This window comes from Chelonia mydas, chromosome 2, assembly GCF_015237465.2.
Source record: "Chelonia mydas isolate rCheMyd1 chromosome 2, rCheMyd1.pri.v2, whole genome shotgun sequence".
In the NCBI taxonomy this organism is placed as follows: Eukaryota; Metazoa; Chordata; order Testudines; family Cheloniidae; genus Chelonia; species Chelonia mydas.
This window is the reverse complement of record NC_057850.1, coordinates 67779317-67793338: the sequence shown is the minus strand read 5'-3', so window position 1 is coordinate 67793338 and position 14022 is coordinate 67779317. Positions and strand designations below refer to the sequence as shown.

At 39.3% G+C, this 14022-nt stretch overlaps 1 protein-coding gene across 2 annotated transcripts in view; it reads right to left on the bottom strand.

The window, feature by feature from the left end:
• Positions 1 to 869: 869 nt before the first annotated feature.
• The window catches only part of LYPLA1 (lysophospholipase 1), a 45044-nt gene continuing 31891 nt past the window's right edge, over positions 870 to 14022 (bottom strand). For both annotated transcript variants that reach the window (XM_037892616.2, XM_037892614.2), the window contains exons 5-9: positions 11586 to 11656; positions 10831 to 10904; positions 9685 to 9786; positions 6501 to 6677; positions 870 to 5541 (exon numbers count right to left, since the gene is read on the bottom strand). In XM_037892616.2, coding sequence (XP_037748544.1) covers positions 5488 to 5541; positions 6501 to 6677; positions 9685 to 9786; positions 10831 to 10904; positions 11586 to 11656 — 478 coding nt within the window. In that variant the 3' untranslated portion in view covers positions 870 to 5487. The remainder of the gene's footprint in view (positions 5542 to 6500; positions 6678 to 9684; positions 9787 to 10830; positions 10905 to 11585; positions 11657 to 14022) is intronic.

The following is a 14022-nucleotide window of genomic DNA, read 5'->3' as shown; positions in this document are numbered from 1 at the left end:
ATTTGAGCATAGATTGCTGAAACATACATTTTTTTTAAAGTTAAAAAAATTTTGAACACACATACTACTGTATTGTCACTGTTAGCTTCTACTTGGTATCTGAGTACAAAAAAGCAGATGTGTCACATCCTAATGCTGAATGCTCCAAACAAAACAAAAGAAGTCCATACATTTTGAACTTTATCTTTTCTTCCCCCCCCCCTTTCCCTTTTTTCAGTTTGTCTCATCACAGCCTCCCTCCCTATGATTACCCGACCTTCCTTCATATAATGACTCATGATATAGTAACCATATGGTACATACATCATTGAACAATCAAAGAATGGAACCAGCTGCTAGGATCACATACAACCTCTTACTTTGCAGTTTCCTGTTTGTTTGATTTTTTAAATGAAAATACTAATTGTAACTGTTAAGGATGTTGAAAACTGTATTACTGAAAAAATGCCTGCCTTAAGGCAGAGAAGTGCCTGGAGAAAGCTATGCCAATACAGCAGGTTAAGGAAGAGTGAAGTTCTTGTTTGTTAGTCAAAAACCAGGCAGATAAGCAACATAATTCTCAGGGCATTTTAAAAAATTACTTTGTTTCATTTTCTTTCAGTTTCCTTTCTGGGAGTGTGAAGATGAAAAAGTTAAGTTATACCTCAGAACTAAGGTGACAAATATATAAATTGTTGCTGACTGACAGTTTTTCCTTCCAAGTAGAGGGAAACAGCAATTTCTTTGTCTGATGGAGTGTGCAAATTATACTTAAAAAAAACGCCCCAAAAATAAAATAAAATACCCCACATCCTTGAAGTGACTGCTGTTACACACTGTTAATGAAAGCTGGTTTTCTAAAGACTTTTACCACACAGCTTATCTGAAAGTACTTTTTCCAAACACTGATTGTTTGAAGTTTATTTCACAATTATAGAAACAAAGATTTTTACACTTTCCTACTATAGAAATCATTTCAACAAAGCTCAAGGTTTCTTACCATAAATAAATGAGTAAACTAAGTAACAACATCTTGATTTTTTACGTTAAATAACATCTGCTTATATTCTTCAATGTAAAGGAAAGTGAAGCATTAAAATGATTGTTTATAAAATTTAAGATACCCGGGCCTTAAACATATGGCTTCATTATCAACATCCTATACAGTACATTCTTAAAATTATATCCATTATGTGTCAAGTAGCGCCTATATATAAAAGATGCATTTTAACAGTTTTATGAAGTGCAATACACTTCATAGAGAGAATACATTTAACAACTCTAATATACTGTAACTAGTATATAGTATTTTTCAGCAACCCACTGTGTGCAATTATATAATACTTACAAGGTAAGAGGTAAAGACCAAATCTTCCAGCCCTCACTATGGCAATGTTCCCAGTGACATCAATAGTTTTGCCTCAGTAACGGATGTAGGATTTGTCCAAAAATGCACAACCCAATTTGTGTTTATGAACAAACTGAATATTCAAATAGCAGGTCCAAAGCTTCCGACTGAACAAAACATTTAATTTGGTTTTAACAAAAAATTAGGCATGTGTTTGAAATTAATTAGTGTTCGGAAACTACATAACTAATGTAAAATGTAGGTCTCTATTTCTTGGGGGTAAAATGCAGACAAGAAAAAACAAATTTTGTTTTCAGTAGCTTAACAGTGTTTGTAGATGTCTTTCCTCTGTCTGGGTGAGAAGAATAAAATCTAAGTAAACAAAATGAATTCTAGGAACGTGCAGTACTGATTTCAAATGTGCAATCTTGGTATTTACTATCCCATAGGTCTAACTTCTATCCCCTAGTAAAATAATGGAACAAATATTGAGAAAAAAAAAGTCACTTGTCTGGGCTCATATTCAACCTAGCACATATGCTAATCCTGGCAGGAATTCTCAGTAGCCATGTCTGCTAGTGAAGAGGCTCCTGCTGCAAAAGCATCCACACAACCTCCCTTCAATCTGAGAGGGTACAAAGGTCCAGCACAGCCCAAGAAGCATGTTGCACTAACTAGGGAGATGTGTTGATTCAAAGGTATCCTTGAAGTAATTTCGAGCATCAAACTCCTATTGATCCCCATTGCTACACAGCAGTCCTCCTTGGTGGAAAAACCTGAAGGATCTCTTCCTGGAGCACACTGGGCCAGACTGATGCAAGGTGTAGTAGTTTACATTTATTTGCACCAGATTTGGTGAATCTAGCCCCTAACGCAGTGGTCTCCAACCTTTTTATGCTCAAGATCACTTTTTGAATTCAAGTGCAATCCAGGATCTATCCTGCCCCTTCCCCCCACTCCCTCCATCACTCGCTCTCCCACACCCTCACTCATTTTCATTGGGTTGGAGCAGAGGATTGGGGTTCAGGAGGCGGCACAGCTCTGGGCTGGGCCTTAGGGGTTCAGGAGGGGGCTCTAGGCTGAGCCTGGGCCAGGGGTGCAAGAGGGGGTGAGGAATGCAGGAGAGGGTATGGGGTGCTGGCTTTGGGAGGGGGCTCAGGTCTGTGGCAAAAGCTTGGGGTGCAGGAGGGGGTTCAGGGTGGAGGAGGGAGTATGGGGTGCTGACTCCGGGAGGGCGCTTAGGGCTGGGGTGCGGGCTCCCCCTGGGTGGCACTTACCTCGGGCGGCTCCCGCTCGGTGGCGCAGCAGGGCTAAGGGAGTGTGGGGCTGGGGGGCACATGGCTCCAAGCACTGCCCTCTCTGCAGGCACCACCCCTGTAGCTCCCATTGGCCGCAGTTCCCTGATCCCAGACAACAGGAGCTGCGGGGGCAGTGCTTGCAGGCAAGAGCAGTGCATGGAGACCCCTGTCCTCTCCCCAGCCACAGGGGCGTCCTGGCTGCTTCCGGGAGCGGCGTGGAGCCGGGGCAGGCAGAAAACCTGCCTTAGCAGCAGCCCTGCTGCACCACCAGACTTTTAGCGGCCGGAGATCACCATTGACTGGGAGAGTCTCCAGGATCGGCCATTTAATAGTGATCAACAGGTTGGTGACCACTGCCCTAAAGGGTAACAAGCAGCAGCATAGCATTACTGTTTAAAGATAAATCTTGTTAGATATGACTGGATATTTGGACAAAATTAGCACACAATGCAGTAGATCCAGTATTAGTATTCATTTTTAGTAGAGCATTTGATAGTGACAATGTGTTTTAATGGAAAATTAATTCAAGCTGACTTGTACAGGAACCCTTGAGGACAACAAACTGGCTACACATTGTAAACAAAAGTTAACAGTGGACTGTAATGTATAAAGTTGGGGAAAATACTGTGGGATACAACAGGTAACAGAGCTAAAACTAGTCTAATTTTAATATCTTTGTTAATGAAGTTAACCAATACTAAACTGAAGGCACTGCAAGCAGTACAGGAAATAACAGGAAAGGACTTGGAAATTAGAAATGTGCACAAATAAGTTTGGAAGAGAAGTTTATACTGAGAAGAAATCATTCAACACACATGACAGAGTAAGAGCCAGAAGCAGTAATAATGGAAGAATTAGGGATTATAGTGGTAAGCAAGCTAAATATGAGTTTGCAACATGAAATGATTGTAAAAGGATCCAATGCAGTTTTGGGATCATGTTTCTGAGCTAGGAAGTATAATACTTCTCAGTACAATTTTGGGGTGACCAAGACAGGAATATTGTACTCTTCTGGGCATCACACTACCAGAAAGATGAATTGGAGGATATCTAGAGAACAGTAGTCTGAGGCAGGGTGTGTGAGAATTATGAGCAAGCATTAAAGTTAAAATATGTATATATTGGCTAAGAAGGGAGCATGAGAGTCTCCAAATAGCTGAAGTGTGCAAACATCAAATGGAGAAATATCCTATTTAATTTGATAAGCTGAGATGTATGTAGTTATTGGGGTAATGGAATGAAATTAAAACGAAAAATTCAGGCTATCTGGAAATAATTTCCCAAAATAAGATGTATTAGGTACCCTGCAACATCAAACACTTAAAACTTGATTGAACAAAATACTATAAAGTAAGCTAGGAAGGAATCCTATATTGATCATCCATTTCATCTTTCTGCTAAAATGATCTTTCATCTCTAGTTTTCTATTAGCAGGACACTATTTCAACACAGTTAGTCTCTTGCTGAATTTGTATCATCAGTTTCTATTATACCACAAATTCCCAAAATTGTAACTTCCATGAGATATAGAATTCCTTCTGTTTCAAAGGTTTGACAAGTCCCATTTTCATATTCCTAGAATATTCTCGGGCACTGGATGAACATGGAGCACACCTACGTGTGGAAAGTCATACATGTCATTTTCTTTTTAGACAAAAGCTGACGTCCCATGATGAACTTGCAATCAAAGTAAAGAAAAAACAGTTGGCAGTTTCTCACTATAATGACTAAGTTACTACAATTCCATATTACATTCATACTGCAGCACTTAGGAAATAAAAAGTAGTTAAATACCAATGTTGTAGAGGAGTCTGTTCAACAATACCCATAATTTGTGTGCAACATCTGCATTGCTTTTCCAGTTGATTATTCTGGAGCAAAGCAGAAAAATAAAACAAGACACTTGAATTGCTCATGTAAAATACATTGTCAATATTTCTAAAAAAATTCAGTAAGCTACACAAGACAAAACCCATGAGGGTTCCAGTGTGGGAAAAACATGCAATATGAAAACAAGAATCTTAAAATGGAAAGGTTTCATGTATTTTTTTAAACCTCAGTTTCACGAGTCAGCATCAGAGATCAATTTACACTAATAAACGTGAGCTATCACCAAATTGTGATGAGTGGTAAACACAGGACTAGTGATAAACTGCTGAGTCCCCTTAGTTACTGTGATGTCAACCCATTTTGGGGGGTAGAGGGTGTATGAGATAGCAACTGTTTTCTTTTCTGACATCAGACGCTATTTGTAAGGTTAAAAACTAGACTGGAATAAATGCTATAACTAGAGTCATTGGTATGTATTCATTTGTAGGTAAGAGAACCCCCCTCTTCACGTGCAGTAGCAATGTTTAAACCATTAACATTTAAAGCTTTATCCTCACTAATATTCATTCTACCATCACATGCCTCTTATGTTTTACATGTTGCACATTTTATGTACAAGATATATATCAGGGTATCTTAATATACTTTCAACAAGTATTAGGAATACATCATATCCCAAGCATACAAGCTGGTCATGTTTAAACAGCTCATTTAACCAAAATGAGTTTAATTAGCCACATGACTGCTTTAAAAATGGTGCAATCAAAAAATCAGAAACATCTTAAAATTGTATTCTCAGATACATTCTGACACACTATCTAGCTGTCTCATTCCCTATAATCCCACCAGTGTATGATTTACTTGAAAGATTACCATTTCTTGTGAAATATACTACTTAGTCCGTGTTCTTGGTATACATTTGCAACACAGAAGGTGTAGAAATAATGCTTTTGAACTGGGCATGTGAAAAGATTAACACATTCTACCAAAGCTGATGCTGGTGTTTTTATACAAAAGGCAACTCAAATCTTGTCAATCAACTGGTGGCAGGTGTTTGTCAACGAACTTCTTTACATCCATCATCTCCTGTTCAAGAACAAGATTATGCATTAGACAAGTGTTCAACTAAGATTTTTCAGCAGTTAGCTGTCTCATTAAATTAGTATTTCAATAATGCAGTTACTACAAGCAACTGAGCTACAAATTGAGCATATAATTAGATTTCTTATGCCTCAGTGTAATACTTATCCCTCTGAAGAATTCAACTAACAGACAGATTAGTTCATCAAGAACAGAATACTCTTTGAATTACTTTACTCAGGAGGCGGCAAATGAAGAGTCAAGGACGAAAGAAAGCTCCTCTCTCTATAAAGTGCTGAGAGAATCTAGCTATCCTAGTGGTTCTCTTTTCTGCTTTTTTCATTTTTGTTTTGTAGTTCACATCCTTTGATTTATTACTCTTAATTCCTTCTATCCCTCCTACTTCCAACTCCCTGAATGGAGGCCAGCAAGGTTCTTTCTCCCAGAATAATTAATACATAGTGTTTACATTGTGAGAATTCAAACCCCTCTTCCAATTCATTTGAAACAATGTAAACAAATATTCTGCAATCATTCTGGGAAGAAAAATCCTGCTCACCTGCAGGAAAGAAGAGGGAGAAAGAAAAAAAGGCCCATGAGGTTTTTTTTTAAAAAAAAAAAAAAAGCTGGACGGTAGGGAATTTAACAACTCATTTTGTTTCCTGTAGTTTTCATTTTTTCCATTAAATGAAAAACAAGAGTATTTTAAAAATTCATTATAACAACTGGCTAGCGTGAACAATATTTTTGAAAGAAATTTATGTTAGCTAAAACAATCCTGGGCTCACGGTTTGTTCAGCCCAGAGTAATTATTAATTAAAGCAGCATCCTCAAATTATTAGTCACTCAAAAACATTTGTTTTCCTTGAAAATGAGCATTGAGGTTCACCTTTTTTCCTGCTTTGAGAGAACATTAAAAGGAAGAATTCTCTGAAAATAATTCCTGTTTTCATTTAGAAGATTACCTCAATACATGAGCTATGCATCATGCCCGAATAAGTCTTGAAGGTTATATCGACTGGATTTATCAGACTCTTTAGCTTCTCAAAAGTGAGGGAACCAAACATCAGAGGAACCAAAGGGTCACAGTCCCCATGGCACTGAAGAATAGGAATATCTTTGTTTACACCACTGATAGCACCCTGTCAAAAAAAAAAAAAAGGGGGGGGGGAGGGCATGAAATTGCATAAGATTAGTGCGTTCAAGGTAAAATGAGGCTACACAACAAACAATATAATGATAGTGAGCAGAGTTTGGACAGAAAAAGAAACACTGAATGGTCTGCAAGTTCATGTTATTCTACATTTTGTATCTAATTATCTACTACATAATAAAATAGAATAATTACAAATATGTTAGTACTATTTTTAAACAATCATTTAATTGATTATAGAATTAGAATTCTTGTAAAGCACAATTTCTGGGAAAGTAAAACATCTTCTAGAACTCAAAGGCAGAAATTGTGTACAGATTAAGGTAGTGGACTGCAGGAAGAGAACAGGTGATAAGGCAGTTCATTTCCTAGAAGAACTTGGTTCTATCCTACAGGCTTGTTTTATGACACTGGGAAAGTAATTTAAAATCAGAATTTTTGTAGGTGGCACTAACTGTGCATTCCTTATTTCACCAAGTGCCCACCTAGAGACAACGAAGGACCAATTTTTGAATATTGAAATCGACAGCCACTGAGGATGCTCAGCAACTCGAGCAGCAACATAGTATTGTCTGGAGGAATGAACACTGAGTTGGGAGCCAGGAGGTCCTGAGTTGTGATTCTGAATCTGTCGATTAGCCACTTATGCAAGACCACACACACTGAGTATCTTTCAGTCTCAGTTTCCCATCTGTAAAATGGAGATAATACTGTATCTCACAAAGGAATTATGAAGATATACACCTCTACCACGATATAACGCGGGTTTGCATACAATGCAGTAAAGCTCCGACACATTGCTCTGAGCATCGTGTTAAGGGTGCCGGGCCAGGGCCGAGGGGTTGGATAAGGGGCAGAGGGTCTCAGAGGCGGTCAGGGGCTCCCCCCCGCAGCGTCTGGGAGGCAGGAGCTGTGGGGAGGGGGGCACTTTTGGGGGCCCCGCAGTCCCAGAGTGGCCCGGGGGATTACCGGGGGGGCCGGGAGCAGCCCACTCCACCTCCCTCGCCCCCGGACGTGTCGCTCGGGGAAGGAGGCTTGAGGAAAGGGATCCCCCCGCACTCACCAGCAGAAGCTGAGCAGCCTGGCCCCAGCCCGTTCCACTCGGCCAGCTCCCAGCCACGGTGCTCCGCTTCCCGCCTCAGGTGAGTGAGGGAACTTTCCCCAACACTCCCCCCCTGAACGACATGGCTGGGACTGGGGCAAGGAAAGCGGAACGGGCTGGGGCCGCGTCGCTCCGCTTCCCACCGCAGGTGAGTACGGAGGGGGCATCCCTTCCCCAACCTCCCCACACTCACCGGCGGCGGGAAGCAGAGCGCCGCGGCTGGGAGGTGGCGGAGTGGAGCGGGCTGGGGCCGCGTTGCTCCACTTCCCACCATTGCATGCCTGGTCAGGGGGCGGGGGATGTGGATAGGGGTCGGAGCAGTCAGGGGACAGGGAGCAGGGGGGTTGGGTGTCTCTGGAGGGGGAGGTCAGGGAACAAGGAACGGGGGACCAAAGCAAGTTCGCTATAATGCGGTCTCACCTATAAAGCAGTGAGATTTTTTGTCTCCCAAGGACCGCGTTATATCGGGGTAGAGGTGTATTTGTGAGGCACTCCGATACTACAGGGAGATAATGGAAACTACTGAGTGCTCCGCTTCCCTCCCCGCCTTCAGTAAGTTGTTTAAGATAGGTATTGTATGTACTCACACTGATAACACTATTATAAACACTAAACTTCCCAGTATATCCTTGAATTAATGTAATTACAACAGGGATAATGTATTCCTTTTACACACTGCTTCCTCCATGTCCCCAAAATATTCTGTACTAGAAGGAATTCAGCCAAAATATATAACACTTGCAAAAATGTTTGTACAAAACTATTTTAGGCCATACATACTGTTATTTTAAAGGTAAATTAAATAATGAATTAAGTAACAACTTTAAAAAATATTTAGCAAAAACGTGTAACATAAGCAAAACTAAATTGTTGTCAAATGCTGACATAGCATAAGCATCTTATGGATTGATACCAATAGATCTGAAGTGTTATTATTCATTACCAATGCAATTCTGGCTCTTGAAGCTTAAACTAGTAGCCCCTCATCTGATAAAGGTTATTTAAACATAAATATGCCATTCAATTTTTATAGACTAGAAACATACTAAAGAGAATCTCTCTTCTCCTGCCTGCCCCCATTCCTCTATTCCAAGACAGCAAGTAAGGTGACAGGAGGTGGTAGTGGTATTTTGAATCCCAGAAAGTTGCAAGAGTTAGGGGAGGCGACCAGATAAGTCAGCGGCAAACACACAAAAATTTAAGGAAAGGAGTAAAGGAAAGGGCTGCTGCTAAACAAAAGAACCACTGAGGAAGCATGTAAAATTTAAGCCTCTGCTGGAATGGATGTTGGGTTAGCATGTCTGCTCTACCAACAACTTCAGGAGAGTGGAATCTCCCATATATCTGCTCCACAGCCACCTGGAGGACTGGAGCAGACAAGCACTTATTTGTTAGCTCCAATAACAGAGCACAGGCACCAACGCCTAACAATAGTTTTGACAAAGGACTAGACTTCACATGATGCCTCAGCTGTCTGACAGCACCACTTTCTTTAGCTATGTCTATACTATAGACCTTACAGTGACACAGCTGTACTGTCGCAGCTATGCCGCTGTAAGTAGCTGCTATATGCCAGAGGGAGAGCTCTCCCGCAGACATAAAAGTGCCAGTGCGCTATCTTTAAAACTTACATCAGTCAGGGCTATGTTTTTTCACAGCCCTGAGCGACAAAAGTTTTGCCGACAAAAGTGCTGGTGTAGACAAAGCCTTAATCTATGGACATATTTAAAGAATTGTTTATCTAACTACCATACGCAATTTCTATCTAGTGGGGGATGGGGAGGAAGGTGTTAGTCTGTAGATACAGTGTAATGAAAGTGAAAAGATATGTTCAAATGCTCAACTTCAATGAGCTCACTGAAACTGAGTTATGTTTAAGAAAGTAGTACAATACCTGTGGAAAAGAGGTCCGTAGTGGAAGCCAACAACTGAGTGCTATGACTCCTGCTAATTTCTGATGTGTTGTAAGAGCTGTATACAATGACAAAGCACCTCCCTAATCAAGAAATTTAAAAACTATTACAATGGTGAAGTTAAACATTTAAATTAAACAGTTATCACCATTACTTCAGGATTTGTGGCCCCTTATATTTACAAACAATATTTTCCAATTTCAACTGATTGATGTGAAAACTACTTCTAAAAATATCAGGTGACTCCATCCTTATTGTGTTTCAATTATTCTAGATCAAATTTGTTCAGTTTACAAGTAAAATGACAGCACTGTCCTAACTGATAATTACAAACTAAATCTGAAATCCTGTATTCTTCCTGACTCATGGCAACTTCATTTTTGTTGTTGTTTTAAAAAGAGACTACAGAATAAATTTATTTAATTCCCTTGAATGATATGCGAGCCAAAAGAAAATTTCACTTCCCATAATGACAGTTCTCTTTCCTGGTCATTTGTCTGACCACAGTCACTTTAAAACCATATAATGTAATAAGGTGCATGAGAGTAGTTAACACTTTCATTCCTCTAACTGTTAGCATCTGAAGGCCAATGAAAAGGAAAAGCAGGATAGCAGCTTTGTTCACATTAGTTTTTGTATATTCTTATTAACCAGGTTATCACTGGACAACAAAAAGTCTACCGCAATGTCTACTAATGACAACTCATTCAGGAAATAATAATTCCTTCCTTCTGAAGTTCAGATTTTCTATTAACTATATAAAATTCAGACTCAGATTAAATTTATTTCTGTATTTTGGAATACAAAAAGCAGATGCCTTACCGAATCAAAATGACATGGAAATTTTAGAACTAACCCCTGAAGTTACTATTCTTCTTAAACTTAAATTATTTTAATATTACTTTATAGCAGTTTTGTCGTATGTAAACTCATTTTGCACTAAGTTGATTTTTAGAGTAGGAAAATAATTACTTTTGTGGCCTTTTAGAAGTAAGTAGAAACTAAAGGCCTTGTTTTCAGAAATGACTAGCATCATCTGCTCGTTAACAGGATTTCCCAGTTTCAAGGAGACAACTTCAACTTCCCTCAAATAGGAACTGAAACTCCCTTCCTGACAAGTACCTTACCTGAGAAAAGCCTCCCAAAATTATTCTGTTAGAAGGAATTCCATTCTTCACTTCCTGATCTATCAGTACTTTAACTGCAAGTCAAATGAAGTCCAGTAGTTAATATGGAGCAGTTCCAAGGGGAGTTCAGAAGAAGAGGTGGTATAGGTGGTAAAAGGCAGTATTAATCCCCCCGGTGTCAAGGGAAAGCTGGCAGATGGGAAATTGATGGAGTACTGCCCAAGCAAAATACTCTGGACCAAAAGTTCCGAGACTAGGGTCAAGAATTCTGGTGCTATGGACACCAGCAGTTCATGCAAGGCCAGAAGTGCTGGTACCAAAATAGAAACTGTTGGGTCAGGGTCGCACAAAAGTCCCAGTGCAGAATGGGTGGTGACTGCTGAGCATTTGGTGTCATAAGCATGCTTGTATGGCTTCAGTGGGCTGTACTTTCTAGAAGGTTCCTAATTTAGTGGGTGATAGGCATGCATCTGATGTAGGGGAACACAAAGACTGATCAATGAGTCACTAAATTCACCCACACAATTTAAGAAACTTAAAATAATTTAGTTAAACTGACAATATACTATCAGCGACTTCACCATTTTAAATCATTTTATTAGCTAAGTTAGAAACTGACATTGAGAAAACAGCTAAAAATAAAGAAGCTATTTCATATACATACACATATATATAATGTATAAAATATGTATATCACCTGGAAAACACCCATTTAAAAAAACTGGAAGATGCATTAAAAATACTCATAAATGTACCATGCTCTGCCGCCTGCTTGATCCCAGCTTCATCTTCCTGTGCATCCGGGGAGAGACCAATAATATCAAACCTTAAAAGAAAAAGAACACAATTATATAAAGTTTATTCACTCGGGAACACACACACCTTTGTACACTGACATAACCATACAAACAGTAACAAGAAGATTTACTAATGATAATTTTTTCCACACTGATGTGTTGTTATCCTACAGATCATTATTAAGAATAGGCTCAATCAGTTTACACCTTGTAAACAGTAGTTATGCAAGAACTCACATATCAGACCCCGGAAATGACTTATCTTAAGAGTTTAAGCATATTTAATTTTATTTATTTATTTTATTTAATATTATGGTTTATGGCACATGGAATTAGAAGCTCAACGATATAAGTTTTATTTTAGTTTCTGCACTATATAGTAGAGCTGCACCTGTAATTTATACTAAACACATTGAGAAATCTTTTAGTGGGAATTAAAAAAAAACTTCAACTTTTCAACCAACTATAATCTCTTAAGAATTTTGCCCTCTTCTACCTTGTCAAAATAAAACAGCTCAGTATTTTGATATTTAAGAGACAGTGTTAAATTAATATATTTTTTGTCATATTTTTGTCCAAATATTAGCAGGCATATGCTTAGAATTAAACAATTCTTTCAGCTAATATAAAAAAGCTAAAAAAAAAATTGAAGAAAAAAAATCAAGAGAAGGAAGATTTACATAACATTTCACATCCTCACTTTAAAGCAAAAAAAAATAAAAATATGGATTTCAACATTATTTTCCATTGGAGCTTCCATTCTGAAAGAAATCACAGACTGCTTTTTTGTAAAGTTTAAACAGTTAATTGTCCACAAAACAATACCACCCATTACTAGTAGTAAATAATAATTCCAGGAATTTTTGTTCCTGTTTTCACAACAAATAATTAAAGGAAAATTACTTACTTTTAGTAACTGGAGTATAAGCTGTGGTGTTTATGTGTGTTCCTCTTCTGATGTGTATGCACTCCATGTGCTGGAGATTGGAACATTTTAATCAGCAAGGTCCACTGATGACCTCAAGCCCTGCCCCCTCCCCCCCAGTACAGAAAAGGGACAGAGCAAACAACCAAACCTCACTTCCCATACCCCTCTCAAGCCCAGGCTATTAGACTCGGCAGTAGTGGGGAAAAGAGGGTGGCTTGTGGAACACATGTAAACACACCTCAAAGAACTCCTGTTACTAAAGGTAACTAACTTTCCTTTCTAGTTTGACTGCTTGTTTGTATAGGTTCTATTTCTGGTGACTCCCAAACAGAATGTAATAAATAAATTCTAGTACTCTCCTCTAATTAAAGACAGACTGCAACACAGCCCTCTCCAATGGGGCATCTGAACAAGGTGCCTGAATGAAAAAGCAATCACTAGGGAAAGTATGTATAATACTCCAAATAGAAGCTCTACATATATCAGCTATGGGTATTCTCCCTAAAAGAGGCTCCAGAAGAGATCTGTGGTAGAATATGAGCTAACATGACCTGAGTTCTAAATTGACCACCTAATAAAGTAACTGTATGCAGTGTCACATCCAATTAGAGATTCTCTGAGTTGAGACTGCCTGACCCCCCCCCGGGGAGCTCTTGACAATAGACAGACAGACTGACTATGTGAGTGCCTAAATGGTCTTGTTGGAGTTAAATAAAAGGAGAAAGGACAGAGAACATTCAAAATCTGAAACACAGCCTTGCCCTTGGATGAATGAGGCGGGGGTGGGGGGAACACACTTAAATTAATGGATTTATTTAAATGAAAATTAAGGGATTACTCTGAGTAGAGATGTAGGGTGAGGCTAATGTGTAACTTTATCCTTATGAAGAGTCACATACTGCAGTCCTGGCATGACAGCTTGCAATTAAGATCCTGAGTGTCAATGTGATTGCAAACAGGAATTCAGTCTTCAAACAAATGGAATAACGAGCACAAGACTAATGGTTCAAATGGATGTCCCCATCAGGCTGGTAAATAACACATTACATTTCCAACATGGAGGGAATTGTTTTGATAAAAAGAAATCCCCTTAAACCTTTCACAAAAACTTTTAAACTGAAGGATAGAATATCAGGGTTGGAAGGGACCTCAGGAGGTCATCTAGTCCAAACCCCTGCTCAAAGCAGGACCAATCCCCAATTTTTGCCCCAGATCCCTAAATGGCCCCCTCAAGGATTGAGCTCACAACCCTGGGTTTAGCAGGCCAATGCTCAAACCACAGAGCTATCACTCCTACCCTAAACAAGCTGAATGGGTCCTGATGGATGGATGCTGTGCTGAGACAGCAGCCAAATGAACACGGAATGAGCTTAACAACTAACCAGAGTTTAAGTATAACAGATACTCAAAGAGACGAGGGATTGATGTCTCTTGGAGAAAGATTATATTGGTAAACCCAGAATGAAA